Below are 15,698 nucleotides of genomic sequence, written 5' to 3'. Positions count from 1 at the left end.
CTTCTCCCTCACCTCCCATCAGCCCTGCGCGAGCCGCACCACCGTCTCCAACCCACCCATCCCCATGTCCGAAGTCGCTTCACGGCCCTCCGCCTCGCGCGGCAGAGGCAGCGGTCGCGGCGGAAGAGGAGGCTTTGCCGGTCGTGGTGGCCGCAGACCCAACGGCGACAAGTCTGACCACAAGGCGGCCGACGACGGCCTCGGTGCCTTTGACGACGAGGGCGACTTTGCCGACCTTCGAAAGCAATATGGCGGCAAGACGTCGGTGATTCGCGAGATGTTCCCCGACTGGTCCGAGGTGGATGTGCTGTTTGCACTCCAGGAGACCAACGGCGACGAGAACGAGGCGGTCGCGCGCATTGCTGAAGGTACGTTGTCTGGCACCATCCATTGCCAATTTTCGCCCAGTCCGTCATCGGCTTTGCAACTCGCCCAGCGGATTGCAAACTCCGGCACCCTATCCGTCCTCACCCTGTCCCTTGGCTGTTGTCGCGACCTCGTTCAGAAGCTAATCTTTACCTCCTTGCTCTCCACAGGCACAATCTCTCAGTGGGGCGAAGTCTCCAAGCCCAAGAAGACGACCCGCGCAAAGGGCAAGGACGCAACGACCTCCGCCCCTGCAGCTGCCGAGCAAACCAGCACCGCAGGCCGACCTGCTCGCGGCGGTCGTGCTGCCTCCGAGGGAGGCCGTGGTCGAGGTCGAGGCTCCGACAGAGGCGGTGCTGCCCGTGGTGGTCGTGGCCGATCCACTCACGCTGGCGCCAACGGCGCTCGCAACAAGGAAACCAGCCAGCTCTCTGTCCCAACCGAGGAGTCGTCCGCGTGGGACAATGAGAAGCCTCAAGCCGATAAGCCCGAGCCCAAGACCGCCGCTGCGGAAAAGCCCACCGTCTCTACCACCACGTCTGATGCCCCCAAGGCTGCTGCTCCCCAAGCCAAGACTTGGGCGAGCATGCTGCGACAGTCGACTGCGCCTAAGCCCGTCCCTGCACCCAAGGAGGCTCCCGCCCCCAAGCCCGTCGAGCCTGTCGAACCCCAAGTCACTGCCGAGCCTGTCCAGCCTGAACCCGAACCCGCCACTGAAGAAGCTGAGGAGGCCACGCCTGTTGCACAGCACGCCGAGCCCGTTCAAGTCCCAGCCATCGCACAGCCCGACGCCTCTCTTCCCCCGACCAAGGACGAGCTCACGGAGACGAATCTCGAGCAGGTTGTTGACGACTCCAACCCACCCGCAACCGGCACTGCCGCAAGCACAGCTGCTGACTCTTGGGACCCTCGACAGAGCCCCGTTAGTGCCAACGCCACGCCTCTCTCGGCCGCTCAGCAGCAACACCAGGCTCAGCGCGCCGCCGCCAGTGGATTTGCTACGTCTGCCATCAAGGCAACGGCGGAGCGATCCACGCGGGCTCCCAGCTACCAGCGACGCGTCTTGGACCAAGAGGAGGCTGTGCGCATGCCTGGCAACCGCGAGGTGGATCGTGCGGCCGTGCGCTTTGGCGCCTTCAGCCTGAACGGCGGCGAGGAGGACGTTGATGGCGAGCGTGAGGAGCCCGAGACCCGCGCGCAGCCCCCAGCCGACTCCCCTGTTGCCCACCCCCGCGCCTCTCTGCCCCCCGTTTCTCAACCCGTTGCGGTTCCCGAGCCGTTCTCCCAAAAGCCTGGAGCCGCCGCTCCTACTGGCCCGGCTGGAAACGGTATGACTTTCTTTATGCCGTCTCGAGGCTTTACTGACGGTGTTTGCAGTGCCTACTGGTCCCGCCGCTCACGCGCAGGGTACGTTGTTTGCGACATCTGTTTCTATGCCACTCTTGCTCACAATGTTTCAGTTCCCCAAGCTGCGGTTCCCGGCGCTCAGCAGTATGGCCGATTCGGACATGGTGTTTCCCAGGAGGCTGCACCTGCGGCCCAGAAGCCTGTCGACCCGTTTGCCCAGCAGAGTACCCCCGTCACGCAAGCTCCCTTCGACTCCTACGCTGCCCAGACCTCCCAGCCGCCTGCCCAGCAGCCGGCGGGCGCCTTCAGCTCCGCTCCCAGCGACTACTCCAACTACTACACCGCGAATCAGCAAGAACGAAACCCCTACAACTACTACGGGCAGCAGTATGGCGCCCAGCAGGGTGTCCACGGCCAGCACGACGGCCCCCCGTCGCAGCAGCGTGCGTTTAGTGGTTACGCCCAGGCCGATAACCTCAGCCAGTACCCGCAGAGCGGCGCGATGCACAACCAGCCCCGGTTCGGCGGCTCTGGCGAAGGCCAGAACAGCGGCCACTCAACCCCCAACCCCACCGCGCAGTCGCAGCAGCAGCAGCCGCAGCCTCAGGGCCAGCAGTCACAGCAGGCCCAGCAGCAGCAGGCGACGCAGCAGCCTCAGCAGCAGGGTGCTCCTGGTGCGCAGCCGCAGTCTCATGGGCAGTATGCGAACTACAACCACCCCTACTACACCAACCCCTACTACCACCAGTACTACTCTGGATACGGCCAGAGTAACTTTGGCCCGTACGCTGGCAAAGGTGGAATGTATGGACAGCCCTACGGCGTGTCGCCCAACGCCCCTTATGACCACACTTCGTCGCCGGGCGCTTTCGGCCCTTCGTCGCTGCATCGGGAGAGCGGACTGGGTTCCGGTCTGGGCGACTACGGCCGCGCCGGATCTGGTCAGGCTGGCAACCAGCCCGGCCTGGGCGGCAGCAGCTTCGGCGGGGCACACGACAGCTACGCGCGCGGCGCGTCTTCTTTCCAGTCTCAGGGTCAGGGCTTCGGCAGCCAGACTCAGCCTGCCACGGGTGGATCGACCGACGACCTGAAGCCCTTCGGCGACGCCAAGACGGGGTCGGGCCCGTCGCCGGCCCTCGGAGGCGGCCCTCGCCCGGGATCGGCCACCAACACCGCGCCTAGCGGACAGAGTGGCCTGCCCCCGCCTCAGACGTCGCAGATGGGTGGCGCGTACGGCGGCTACCCGAGCCATCTCCAGGGCCACGGCCTCCACGGAAGCGGCGCATACGGCATGGGCGCCGGCGCTGGTGCCAACCAGCACGGCAACAGCCCGTACGGCTCGTACAACCAGGGATTCGGCAGTGGTTACTACGGCGGCCAGCAGCAGCAGCAGCGCGGCGGCTGGGGCGGAAACTACCACTAGGGGGGTAGAGGCAAGTACGGGACGAGGCGGGGCAGTAAGTACCGTCCCGAGAGGTGATGAGGCTGCGAGAGCGAAGGGGGAGAAGGCATCATGACGAAGCAAGCCCGGCCGGAACGACGAGCGGCAGCGAGGGCTTCACCGGCCGAGGAGGGAGGCATGGGAAGGAAAACCATATTCAGCACGCACCATACGTGCGCCCCTTGCAGAGACGGCAAGGGGGGATCTGGCGGTGGAGGGGGTGCTGGCAAGGTACCCCGTCCACCGGCCCATGCGTACGTGTACGATTGTCCTGTTTATTACCCCTTTTTTCTCAGTTTTTCTCTCCTTGTTATTTGAGAATGGCCTACACGGAATCAAGGCGGCGGGGACGGCATTGGCAAATGGAAAAGGATACGAGGTTGCAAAGTCGAGTTTTCTTCTCCAGGGAATCGCAAGGGACTGACTGATTTGTCGTGCGGCGCCCCGCGCGGTGTTTGTTGCTTGCTTCGTTGCGCGCTTGTCTTGCCTCGGTGAAAAGGGAAAAAACGGGGTGTTTGTTCATCGTGGGCGGGATCTGTCCTTTTCACAATCGCCAAGTGCGCCGCCGTCATTGTCGATTAATGGGGGGAGTTTGGCTTTCGCACGGCAAGGGTCATGGGCAGAGAGCAAGGAATGTCTCACAGAGCAGTGGGCGTGACAGACATTGGCTTATTGGCGGAGGCGGGACAGATTGTCACACCAAGCGTGTTTAGTTAGAGACCGCCGCCGTGGAAATAAAGCGTGTATGGATGGGGCGATCTGATGCTGCAAGTCGAGATGGATGAAGTCCCGCCAAGCGTGTGCTGTGTGACGTTTTGACTGCCCGTGGCCAAGACGGGAGGGAGCCCGCCAATGTGGCAGATGGCCCCGAGTAGCTGCCGGATCTTGCAGCGCGTGTCACCTTGCGGGCCGGGCAGCAGCATGCTCGTCGAGGATACCTACATACGTACTTCGTACCTGTAGATGGCGTCGTGGTGGCTGCGGCGGTCCGTGAGCCCTCGTAGCGTCGGCCGCTCGGACGCCGCCTCGTTGAGCGTAAGTAGTAGGTGTTTGTAAGCCTTGCGACGGGTACTGGCCGTCGCAACCTTGTCAGGCGGGAAGCGGCAGCAGCAAGCAGCAGCATGGGGATCGACATGCGCGAGGCCTGAGCCCATGGCGCCGGGAGATGGGCATTCTCCCGTCTCTTGGGCCCAGATGGCGGCGCGAGACTCGGCGAGCTTAGGTACCTTATGCTACAATCTACGGTACAGGGACGAGATGGGCTCGCGCAGGGGCAGAGCAAACAAGAGGATGCGTGCAGATCCGTGAATCGGATGACGGGTGACGTGGGACCAGATTGTGTTACAGCGCAGGAGGAGCGGCGGCGATTCCATGACAGGATGCCGTCTCCCGGTCTGCAGCAAGCTCACCTCGGGGCGCCTTGAATGCGTGTCGTGCTGCTGGAACAAACCTTGGAAGATTCCGGGCGGGTCAGATACTGCAGGTACCTGGTGTTGCCACCTTGGACGGACGGTTACACGGCTTTGCGGCGCGTCGTTGACAAGGGCCGCACGTTCCTTCGACTGCAGATGAGCGACGACTGCGCCCGGCGACGGCGTTGGCGATGATGATGGTGATGATGACGGCGACGACGCGACGACGCGACGATACCGCACGCGCAAACAGGCAGTCGCAGCCGAGTGGCATGCCTGCCCTACTCTACTTTCCAGGCGGTTGCCGGTATAATCGAAAAGGTGAGCAAACGCTCCTGCCCTCGCCGTTCGACAGGCAAACAAGCTGTCCGGCTCCTTCCCCGTCCGCCGCTCCTCCATCGGTCCACCGGCCCACCCGCGGCCGCCCGCTCATTCGGCAGGCAGGGGGCACGGACGGGCAAGGCAAGCAGCCGTTGCCGATCGCGACTGCCGTGCGTGTGCCGAGTTGGTGCCGATAGTGGCCAGTGACCACCGCCAGCCAGTGGCCAGTGGCTCGCTTCGGTGGCGCCATATACGTAGATTCCCTAATAGTCAGTTGCACGTCTCATGCCGACTCTGACAAGGGTCCAAACTCAAACGTCTCTCCGCGTTCCATCGCGGGCGGCTCTCCCCCACAAGCTCTCCTCATGCTACCCGCTCCAAGGGGGCACCAGGTAACATGCGCCCTCCATCACCGGACAGCGTCCCGACGGGACAGGCGGGCTGCCGGTACAAGAGATGGCAACCTCGCTCCGCCACGGCCGTCGACCCTGGGACGGCCATGTCCGAACGCCGGACGACCGCATGCAGGCCCTTGCTTGCTTGCTTGTGCCAGCCGTTATATCGGATCGCATGAGTTCTCGCCAACTGCCTGATTCACACGAGACAACTCTTGCTGCCTCACGTCATCCGCTGCAACCCACCGAGCCTCATGCACCGGTATATAGCTTTCGATACTGGCGTCTCCCTGAGGCGCGGCTCTGCTCCAAGGCACGCCGTCTTGCGAGCAGCCGTTCGGGATGGCCATCTCAGAGGATCGAGGTCACCGCCTTGCCTCTGTCACCGGTACAGCAACGTCGGATAGCACCTCGAAGGAGGCGGCTTCGTCTTCGAATGCCCCGACAGTCTCCTACGCCGGCCCCTTACACTCCTTCAACCATGGCCGCGGCTTGACCAAGTCCCATGCTGAGGGCATCCCGCCCATGTCCAAAGCCCGCCGCATCGCCCTCGTGGCCACGCTGACAGGCGCAGCTTTCCTGAACGTGGGTCTTTTTAGGACGGTAGCGACTGTTTCATAGCTGACATGGCTCTCTTGTAGACTCTCTCAAGCCAGAGCGTCGTCATCATTCTGCCCAGCATCGGAAAGGAGCTCGACATCCCCGAGAACCGCCAACAGTGGATCGTCTCAGCGTACTCTCTAGCCTTTGGTTGCTTTCTCCTGCTCTGGGGTCGCGTTGCCGATATCCACGGCAAGCGTCTCGTCTTCATTCTTGGATCCGCTTGGGTCACTGTCGTCACAGCCGCCAATGCATTCGTCCCCAATGAGATTGCTTTTGACATCTTCCGCGCGCTTCACGGTCTGGTGAGAAATGAACCCTCTCCTTCATTTGCATGGAGCCTTTCGACTTACACGCTTGGCGCGCTAGGGTGCAGCCGCCAACGTTCCGACTGCGATTGGAATCCTCGGCGTCGTATTCCCACCAGGCAAGGCCAAGAACTATGCCTTTAGTTGCTACGGTTCGACTCACATGCCACTGCGGGAATGACCCCATACACTAATTGGTCCTCAACAGCCGCCGGTTCACCGCTTGGTAATGCCTTCGGCAACATCTTCTCTGGCCTCGTTGCCCAGTACTCCAATTGGAAATGGGTCTTTGGCGTCTCCGCCATCATGGCAGGGGCTGCTACCGTTGCCGGACTCGTCTTCATCCCTCCGACTCCCTCACTTGAGAGCTCCTGGGACAAGGGCGGCGGCGGCGGTCCGAGCCCCATCAACGTCAAGCCGTCTATCGACTGGCTAGGCACCTTTCTCATCACCGCAGGGCTCCTGGCTCTGATGTACGCTCTTACGGAGGGCAATGTCGTGGGTTGGTCAGTGCCATGGGTTCCCGTCGTCATTGTGGTCTCTCTGACCACCATTCTCGTGTTTGGCGTCTGGCAGCGGTATCTGGAGCATCGGAAGAGCACAGCCGGGACCTCCTTGCCCCCTCTTATCAAGGTCTCCATCTTCGCCAACGTTCGCTTCACCGCTGCCATGGTCGCCACAGGTCTCTTCTTCGCCTCATTCAACACCTTTGTGATTTTTGCCACGTACCACTTCCAGAACTATGAGGCGTTATCTCCGCTACAAACCGCGTTGCGATTCATACCCCTAGGCGTTGGCGGCGCCTTCGCCAACCTCATCGTCGCACAGCTGCTCCACCGCGTACCAGCCATCTTCCTCCTGCTCTGTGGCACAATCGCCGCTTCGTCTTCGTCTCTGCTCTTTGCTGTGCCCATTCCACCCGGGACATCCTACTTCGCTTACGGCCTGCCCGCGATGCTGCTCTCCTCCATCAGTGCCGACACTTTGTGGCCATGCCTCACACTCTTCACTTCTCAAACACTGCCGCGCGAAGATCAGGCCATTGGTGGTGCCCTCATCAATGCCGTCGGTCAGCTCGGCCGTGCTCTGGGACTGGCCATCAGCACAGCTGTTCAGACAGCGGTTATGGCGCGAGCCCGCGGCGTTCCCGTCAAAGACGCAGGTGGCATGGAGGCCTGGGAGCCGACCACCCTCAGAGGTCTCCGCGCCGGTAGCTATATGAACTTTGGGCTTGGCATTGCTTCTCTCATCGTCGTCGCCGCGGCGTTCTGGAACATGGGCATCATTGGCAAAGCTGAGACTACATCGTCGCATCAGGCGGCTGCTGGCGGCACTCGGGATGTCGAGCGTGGCGAAGCCACGTCGTCGTAAAGACATTGGTGGTTAAGTCTCGTTTTGCATTTCCGCATCACGGCTGAAAATCTTCATGACTTATGCATGGTTCGTGGCGCGCTAGATGGGATAGATTTCATTGTACTAGCATTGTACTAGGTCGGGTCATCTGCCGCGACCTGAAGATTCTAAGTGAACACTGTATAGTCTATCCAACTCTATCCAGCTCGCAGCCCGACCAAAATCATGTTCTTGTGGGGGTATCATTGAACGAAAAAAAACCAGAGCCACAGGGCATCACCCTTGCCCTGTCCAGCTAGGCACGCGCCGCCGCGTCGTCCTCTTCTTCACACTCCGAGTCCTCGTCATCCTTGCCGGTATTCTCCTCGGCGCTCTCCTCGTCCTGAGCAAGGAGCCTGAGCCTCGCCCGGATCGTGGGGTCCTGCTCCATCTCCTGCCAGAGCTCAAGGTCCCACTCCTCGACGTTCTCGCTGAGCCGGTTCTTTCCCCACGGCGGCCATCGCCAGAGGCCGGCCACGAGCAGGCCCCTCTTGGCCGCCTTGCCGCACAGCTCCATGAGCCCCATGAAGCCCAGCACGATGAACACCGTCGCCCACCACAGGGCGTCCGCCCCGAAGCCGTTCCTGAAGGTGTGGCGGATCGAGTACGGCCCAGACGAGGCGCCGTACACGCCGTCGAGGAAGGCGACCCATGCGAACCACCCGATGGTGGTGACGAAGAACGAGGCCATGACCAGGGTGGCCTTGTAATGCGTCTCAAATATACTGTTTCAGTCAGCGGGTCGTCCTCTGAGATAAGATGCAATCAATCATGAGTCACTCACAATAATTTCCAGTTGATCCACAGGACCCCGATGGTGAACACCAGAGTCCCTAGAGCGTAGATCCCCTCATCCTTGGCTCCCGGCACGGCGCTGCCGTACGCAGCCCACACGCTGAACCACACGATGACGCCCTCTGTGGCGGCGAGAACCATCCACCGCACGTATTTCCAAAAGTTGAGACCCATGTTCCGCTGCCCGTAGACGTAGAGTTCGGGAACGGCCAGCAGAGTCTCCGCGGAGAGGTCCTGCTCCCAGATGCCCATGCAGATGGTGCACAGACTGGTGAAGAGCGTGTTGAAGACCGTGAGACTCGTCGCTTCGTAGAGGGAGGTGCCCGTGTATCCGTTATATCTCTGATACGCGGCTTGCGGGAGATAAAAGAACATTTCTTTCCAGAACGTGCAGAGGATGAACTTGGCCGTCCGCACATAGTTCCACCGACCATGGACCAGGAGCAGCCGCTGGAGGAAGCGAAACTGGGCAATGGCGTAGTCGGCCACGCGGGCTGCCTGGAGACCTTCTTTCCCTGAGATTCCGATGCCGACGTGGCTCGCTTGGATCATAGCCAAATCATTTGCACCGTCGCCAATGGCCAGAGTCAGGCCCTGGCGATTCCGGCCCTTGAATCTTCCCAGTTGTGAGCGGACAGTGCGCACCAGCAGTGCCTTTTGTGCCGGCGACGCTCTGCAGCAGATGACAGAGTCGACGAGAATCATGATGGCGTAGAACTTCTCGGATAGCGCCTCCGACTTCTCCACGGCCCCCAGGGTTTGGCCGTCAATGACAACCACGCTGTGCGTCGACCCGGCTTGTAGATCCTCAGCAAGGGCCACCAGTTGACACTCAAGTGGGCTTTTCGTGACGTCGAGGATGAACAGGTCTGACCCAGGCCGGCAAATGCGTGCAGAGTGTGCAATGTTGATTGCCGTTTCGCGCTTGTCGCCCGTGAGCATCCAAATCTTGATGTTCGCCCGGCGCAGCCTGTCGATGGTCTCGGGCACGCCTTTCTGTAGCTTGTCCTCGATAGCAGTAGCGCCAACAAGGTCAAACGACTGCTCAATCACATCGCCGGCGGCCTCGATTAGTTCCTGGCGGTTGACCAAGCTTGTCGTAGCGTCGTCATATGCCTTTTTCCACATGCGATACTCGTGATCGGAAACAAACTTCTGCGCATACAAGAGCGTCCGCAGACCCTCCGTTGCGAAATCGTCCAGGTGCTTGAAGCATTGGGTGAAAACTTCCGAATCGTCGCTGATAGAAGGGTCGTTGAGGAAGTCGAAACGGTCGGGTACTGGTAACTGGTAGTTTGCCGGAGCGTTGAGATACTGGTTCCTGGACACGTCAAACGAGACTCCGCGGGGAGACGAGACAGAAACCCGGGGCCGGTCATCCGACGCACGCCCAAGCTTATGGATCTCGAAAGACTTGCTCCTGTCGGCAGCTGGACGCCGGCTCAAGCTCCGCTCACGGCGCACAGTTGGGTTTCGCCTGATCGTGAGGCTTGGCCTGCCACCGAAGCTATTTCGGGGCTCCATCTGCTCACTGCGCCGTAGCATTTCGCGCTCGAGATCGGCGCTCTGTCGGACCTCGGTGGCCTTCTGCATTGCCAGCGAGGATAGTTTGAGGCGCGGAAGGATCGCCGAGTCGGCGCCCTTGCAAATGACAGACACACGGCCGTCAGGATAGCGGACAACGATCGACATTCGTTTCCGTGCACTGCTGAATTCGATGACGTCGAGGATCTCAAAGGTCATCTTCTCGACCTGGCCGCTAGGCTGCGGTACTTGGAGCGTGATACGCTTTGAGTTGCGCTGAACGACCGAATAACCCAGCTCCTGGGCAGCGCGAACGAGTGCGAGCTCATCGGGCGACGACGCCTGGAACTCTGTCTTGCCATCGCGCACTTCGGGCAGACAGGTATGGCAGAGGGCAACGGCGAGGAGGTAGTCTCTGGCCTTTCTCGAGAATGCCGAGTACGGACGCAGGCGGATGTACTCGAGGAGGTCCGAGGTATTGACTTCGGGTTGAACGTGGTCTGGGCGACCGGTGGACCGCCAATGTGAAGATGACCGCCTTCCCATGGAATAGCCCGGCGACATGGGGGTCACAGCTGATTCAGGTTCGTCCTCTGGAATAACGATGCTGAGCGGCTCGGCCTTGTGCACAGACTGCTTTCTGGCAAAGTAGCTTGGCGCCTCCGGAACTGGATCGGGAGAGACCTCAGGCTCGGCTGGCTCTAAGTCCATCTCATGTAGCCACACCGTGCCAGCAACGCTGATCTTGCGAAACTTCATGACATTGTCCGTCAGGGTTCCAGTTTTGTCCGAGAAGATGTAGCCGACCTGGCCCAGGTTTTCCAAAATGGTGTTGGTATTGCATCGCGCGGGCGTGTCCGTCTCCTCGTCGTACATGCCGACATCGGAGTTCAGCAGCAGAAGTTGTCCAATCTTGACAATTTCCAGGCTGATGTACAGGGCCAGCGGTACGACGTTGTTGAACATGATGATGAAGGCGATGATGATCTCGTGGAACGGCACGGTGGCGTCTCGCAGGTACCAAGCATGGTGCTCGTACGCTTTCTTCCACTGGATGTAGCCCATCGAAACGCCAACGGACAAGATGACGACGTACGCGGCCAAAGTGAGAACGATGATGTTGTTGACCTTTTCGAGCGCGGGCCGCTTGGCTCGCGGGTGCTGATTCGAGTTCATGCGAACCTTGCACTCCTCTCCGGTGTTGATGACGATGCCGATGGCGCAAGTGGTGTTGCGCAGCACGCTGCCTCGGTAGACGACTTCGTTGAGCGTCAATGGCACAGTCTTGCCATTGATGCTGACGCGGCCATCAAAGTTGAACAGCTCCGGATTCGGATCTTCAACGACAAACTCTGCCTGGCACGCGGCAATACCCTTGATGGTATCGCAGTCCTCGAAGTCGTGTGCCACCTGCTTCGACTTGAGGTTCGTCTCGCCGTCGAGGGCCATGGTGTCGATGTATGCCATGCCATTTTCGCCGTCACTGTGCAGGAGAATGAGGTCGGCGGGCACGGGCTCGTCGCGCGAGAGTCGCACTACGTCACCGACTTTGACGCTGCTCCATCTCGTGGGCACCCACCGGATACTCTCGAACTCTTCGTCAGGGACAGGCCGCGGCTCAGCGGTTGTCTTGGTCCGAAAAGGATTCCATCGGTCCCAGGGGCGCTCTGGCTTCTGCTTGCCTGTGAAAAGGTCCTCGCGGCCAAGAACCGTTGCGAAATTGGCATTCTCGACCTTGTCTAGACGGTGGCGTCGGTAGTCGTCGTACCCTTCCTTGACAATAGTCAAACAAACAAAGAAGAGCAGCGGCAGGATTGTTGTGTAGGAGCCAGTTGTCGAGAGTCCGGGTATCTAGATGCCCAGGTTAAAAAAGGGGCGGCCAACGACGAGTTATTGCTGGGAGGGCGCATACCATTTGAGGAACACCAACGCAGAGAAAGTAAAAGTTGCCCACTCGGGAGAATTGAAAGATCAATTGCTTTGGGATGAAGTCCCAGACCGTGTAGCGAGAGGTGCGGACATCGTTGGAGACGTAGGCATGGCCTCGGCGAGTGTCAACCAAGGGCTTGTCGTGCTCAATGGCCAGAGGAATGGCGCGGCCATCCTTGGATGCCTGGATGTGCTTTTGCCGAAGAATCAGCTCGACAACGGTCGCCTGGTAGAGCGCAACAGCGGCGTCTTTGACGCGGCGCTGAAGAGGCACCTTGGATCTGGAGGCATTGCTGTATATGGCAGACGGAAGGACCGGGCTCGCGAGGTCGTGGGCGGCTCGCTTCTCTGTCGCGGCGAGGTCGCTGTCGGACATGTCGACTGACGGAGAGCTTAAACGACAGAACGCCGAGCTCAAGAACAGACGGGCATGAAGCGAATGCTGGAGGAATCAAGGAAAGAAAAAGAGAGGAAAGGCCGACAGGAGGTCGAGCGAGCGTCAAAGCGCCTCAATCGTTGGCGTGGTGCTCGGTCATGCCAGAGAACCGCACAGGCGCGTCGCTGAGGCCAACAAAGTCAATCTCGAAGTCTGGAGTATGCGTGACGGATGCGGCAAGTAGCGCTGTCTGGGGACGGTGGTGAGCGAGCGCAGGCGGGTGTCTTGGGGCGTGCTGTGATTGTGAAACTAGTGTCACCGTTTGCGCCGGCTCTTTGGGTTGTAGTTTCGACGGATGCGAGCGATCTGACGAACGAGCGAGGGACGGACAGAACACGCGACGCGGCAATTGACCAAGGCGACGAGAATGCGACGAGAATGATAAGTAAAAACGACGACGGGAGGGGAAAGCTGTCAATTGGAGCGCGACTCGCCAGATCGGCAGGAGTTGGGACGAGGGCGGCGCCGGTGGCCAGTTGCTGGCTTGCAGTGACCAGTAATGGGGAGGGCCGCTAGAGAGGCTGGCGCCGCTGGAATCGATGGTTGGCCGCCGTCGCGGCAGCGCCAGGCAATTTACGGGCCAGTGCGGCGGCCCCCGCCGTTTGGTGGCCGCAAATCAAGGCGACGGGCCACCGCCGCCAGGGCAGCCATGGCGGCCGTGGCGGGCATGGCGATGATGGGCATCCCGTAGATGGTGGGCACAGGGGGGCCCAGGAGTACCATGGCGGGCACAGCGAGGGGGCACGGGTGGGCTTTGGGGGGGCATGGGGGGCGCGGCTCCGCTGGGGCACTTCCCCCAGGCTTGCCAGGGTGCCATGGAGCGCTCCAACGCTGCTGGCTGGCGAGTCACGCCACGTGGGGGCGTCCATGCGCCTTCCAGTTCGAGCGCCAAAGTCGAGGCAAGTCGGTCCGGTGCGGCTGCCCCGAGCCTGTCGCGTCGTGGACTCGACGGGAGTGTCCAGTTCATCCGTTCCAGCAGGCAGGTGCGACACCCACTGGCTCAGACGTCCCGGGACAGGTCGTCCCGAGGGCTGCGTCGCCCTTGCCTCCTTCCCACGGCTGCTCCGTCAAGTGCCTCTACAGACGAGATCCCTGCGAAACACACAGGGGAGACGACTCCCCGTGTCATTGTCGGTGCAGCGCAGCTGCAGATGTCTTGCTGGCGACCTGGTGTCCCGGTCACGACCATTGATGCTCGTAACAGTCATCTAAGTTGTATACGAAGTAATAAATTGGGTCTGTACGACAAAGGAAGCAAGCCGCGTCAGGTCCAACAGTAGCGAGACACAGAGGTCGGGTGGCGACTGACGAGCCGCACCACCTGCTAAGAATAAAACCGGCTGGAGCTAACGCGCGAAAGAAGGGGCGAGTACGAGTACATGTACCCACCACCACTCCGCCATCCTCCCATCCATCCACACACCATGTCACCCTCCGAGTCCGTCCTGAGGCGCTCGCGGATGGACACAGCCTCTTTTACATCCACGTTTGGCCTCTCTTGCGGCTAAATCGTCAACGCTGCTTTTCTGCACTCACCGACCCTCACGTCGCTCGGCTCTCATGCCGCGATGCCGTGATGTCCAGCTGCTTCCAGCGACGACACTTGCGACTGCACCTGTAAACCAACCCACATCCCCACTATCGAGGATCATCGGTGGGTGGCATACGCGCACAGTACGGAGCAGCAGGCACAGCGTCGTCAGCGCTGCAACCTCCACCATCATCCACGCAAGCCACGGGCTGGCACACATCCAGTCAGGGCTGGCATGCAGGTACAGGGCACTGGGCTGCAATATCGTGCATCCAAACAGGTACACGTTACAGGTGCGTCGCCAGTCAACTGCACTGCATCAAGTCGTGCCTCTCCCATTGCCTGCCTCACTGACCAGCGCTTCCAGCATCGCAATGCTACCATGTGGTATCCCGTCTAAAACCGCGACTCAATGAGCACCCAGAACTCCACAAAGTCTTGCCACCCCAGTCGCGCCGCCTTCCCTTGGCCCCTGGTTACCGGTCCTTGCGGATACCCACGGAGTATACAAGTAGAAGACGGCATCCTCCCGCCTCTGTGACGACCAGAACCGGCCCGGCCGAGGACTACAGAATCCGCCATTCGCGGATCCTCGACTCCGCGACTGCTGCTCCCGGCCTGTTGCCTTCGAAAACCTCCCGGATGGACGCGGCGTCGAGACCAGCCGCGAGTGCGAGCTGAAGCTGGATACGGCACTTGTGCGGATCCAAGAAGCCACCACCGATGCACGAGTCCCCCAAGCCGTAGTTGGACGTGCCTCCGACAAAACCCCACGCGGTGCGGCGGCTCGCGACAACTGGCACCGCCTTGCCCCTTTTCTCGACAAAGGACATGATCCTCTTGCCGTCCTCGGTGTTCCAGCATCCTGCCCCCATGCCCGCAAGCACGATGCCGCCGGCGCCTTGATCGACGGCTGCCTTGAACAAACCAGACCGCAGACCCAGGTGGCCGTACAAGATATCGACGTCCGGCAGACCTGCTGCTGCGTTGCAGCGCGTCACGTTGAAGTAGTTGTGGCTCAGTGGACGGCAAGGTGGATAGTAGAAGACAGGCTGTGAGTTGACAAAGACGCCCAAGTAGCCTTGCTCGGTAGCCTTGAAGCTGTCGAGCGAGTTGGCGTTGGTCTTGGTCGTGAATCTCGGCGCGCAGATGCGGTCGTTGAGCACAATCATGACGCCCCTTTTCTTCGCACAACGATTTGCAGCAAGGTTGACGCCGCAGAGCAGGTTCATCGGCCCGTCGGCACTGTGCGCTGTAGCGGGCCGCATTGCACCAACCAGCACGACGGGCTTGTCCGACTGTATCGTCAGCTCGAGGAAGAAGGCCGTCTCCTCGATGGTGTCGGTTCCGTGTGTGACCACCACCCCGTGGCAGTCGCCGTCAAGTTCCTTCTGGATGCGCTGGGCCATGCGCAGCAGCTGGGCAGACGTGATGTCCGGGCTTCCCACGTTGACAAGCTGCTCGCTTCGCAACTGGGCCGCCTGACCCAGCTCCGGCACCTCCCTGATCAGGGCATCGACGGTCAGCACCGCGGGCGCGTATCCTGTCGTTTGGCAGGCGTCGGCGGCCGATCCCGCTATGGTTCCGCCGGTGCCGAATATGGTCACCTTCGGGCGTGGCATGGCTGTGAAGACGGACAGGTGCGGGTCGGGAATATCTTCTGGATACACGGGCGCGAATGCCGGCGACTGATGGCAACACGCAGTGTGCAAGGAGGAGGTGAAGTGTCTCTCGGAGCTTCTAGCATTCAATCGAAGAGGTGTCCTGGACGACCCATTTGGAGGAAACCACGACGAGGGGCCGGACATTGAGAAGCCGAGCTTGCAGCGGAACCGCAACTGTCGAAAGGTTAAGAAGGTCATGGTTGCGTCGCCGCCGTCCCCCTTTGGTTGCGTCTGTTT

The 15,698-nt window shown here is 60.9% G+C and overlaps 4 protein-coding genes across 4 annotated transcripts; 2 read left to right on the top strand and 2 right to left on the bottom strand.

Moving 5' to 3' along the window:
- Window positions 1-64: 64 nt before the first annotated feature.
- Window positions 65-3,136, top strand: PLICBS_007385 (uncharacterized protein; the record flags this gene model as incomplete). The annotated part of the gene is made up of 4 exons (XM_018320814.2): window positions 65-368; window positions 537-1,694; window positions 1,744-1,773; window positions 1,827-3,136. 4 exons carry the CDS (start codon window positions 65-67, stop codon window positions 3,134-3,136), a joined length of 2,802 nt encoding a protein of 933 aa, XP_018180711.1.
- A 2,488-nt stretch (window positions 3,137-5,624) lies between these two features.
- PLICBS_007384 (uncharacterized protein) lies at window positions 5,625-7,561 on the top strand (the record flags this gene model as incomplete). Its single annotated transcript, XM_018320813.2, has 4 exons — window positions 5,625-5,867; window positions 5,924-6,187; window positions 6,252-6,342; window positions 6,399-7,561. 4 exons carry the CDS (start codon window positions 5,625-5,627, stop codon window positions 7,559-7,561), a joined length of 1,761 nt encoding a protein of 586 aa, XP_018180710.1.
- A 277-nt stretch (window positions 7,562-7,838) lies between these two features.
- On the bottom strand, window positions 7,839-12,206 carry PLICBS_007383 (uncharacterized protein; the record flags this gene model as incomplete). Its single annotated transcript, XM_018320812.2, has 3 exons — window positions 7,839-8,307; window positions 8,367-11,752; window positions 11,814-12,206. 3 exons carry the CDS (start codon window positions 12,204-12,206, stop codon window positions 7,839-7,841), a joined length of 4,248 nt encoding a protein of 1,415 aa, XP_018180709.2.
- Window positions 12,207-14,363: 2,157 nt separating this feature from the next.
- PLICBS_007382 (uncharacterized protein) lies at window positions 14,364-15,419 on the bottom strand (the record flags this gene model as incomplete). Its single annotated transcript, XM_018320811.2, has 1 exon — window positions 14,364-15,419. One exon carries the CDS (start codon window positions 15,417-15,419, stop codon window positions 14,364-14,366), a length of 1,056 nt encoding a protein of 351 aa, XP_018180708.2.
- Between the last annotated feature and the right edge of the window lie 279 nt (window positions 15,420-15,698).

This window comes from Purpureocillium lilacinum (genome assembly GCF_023168085.1).
Source record: "Purpureocillium lilacinum CBS 284.36 DNA, scaffold_5, whole genome shotgun sequence".
In the NCBI taxonomy this organism is placed as follows: domain Eukaryota; kingdom Fungi; phylum Ascomycota; class Sordariomycetes; order Hypocreales; family Ophiocordycipitaceae; genus Purpureocillium; species Purpureocillium lilacinum.
Note: the sequence above shows the minus strand (reverse complement) of the source record. Positions and strands in the feature narration are given on the sequence as shown.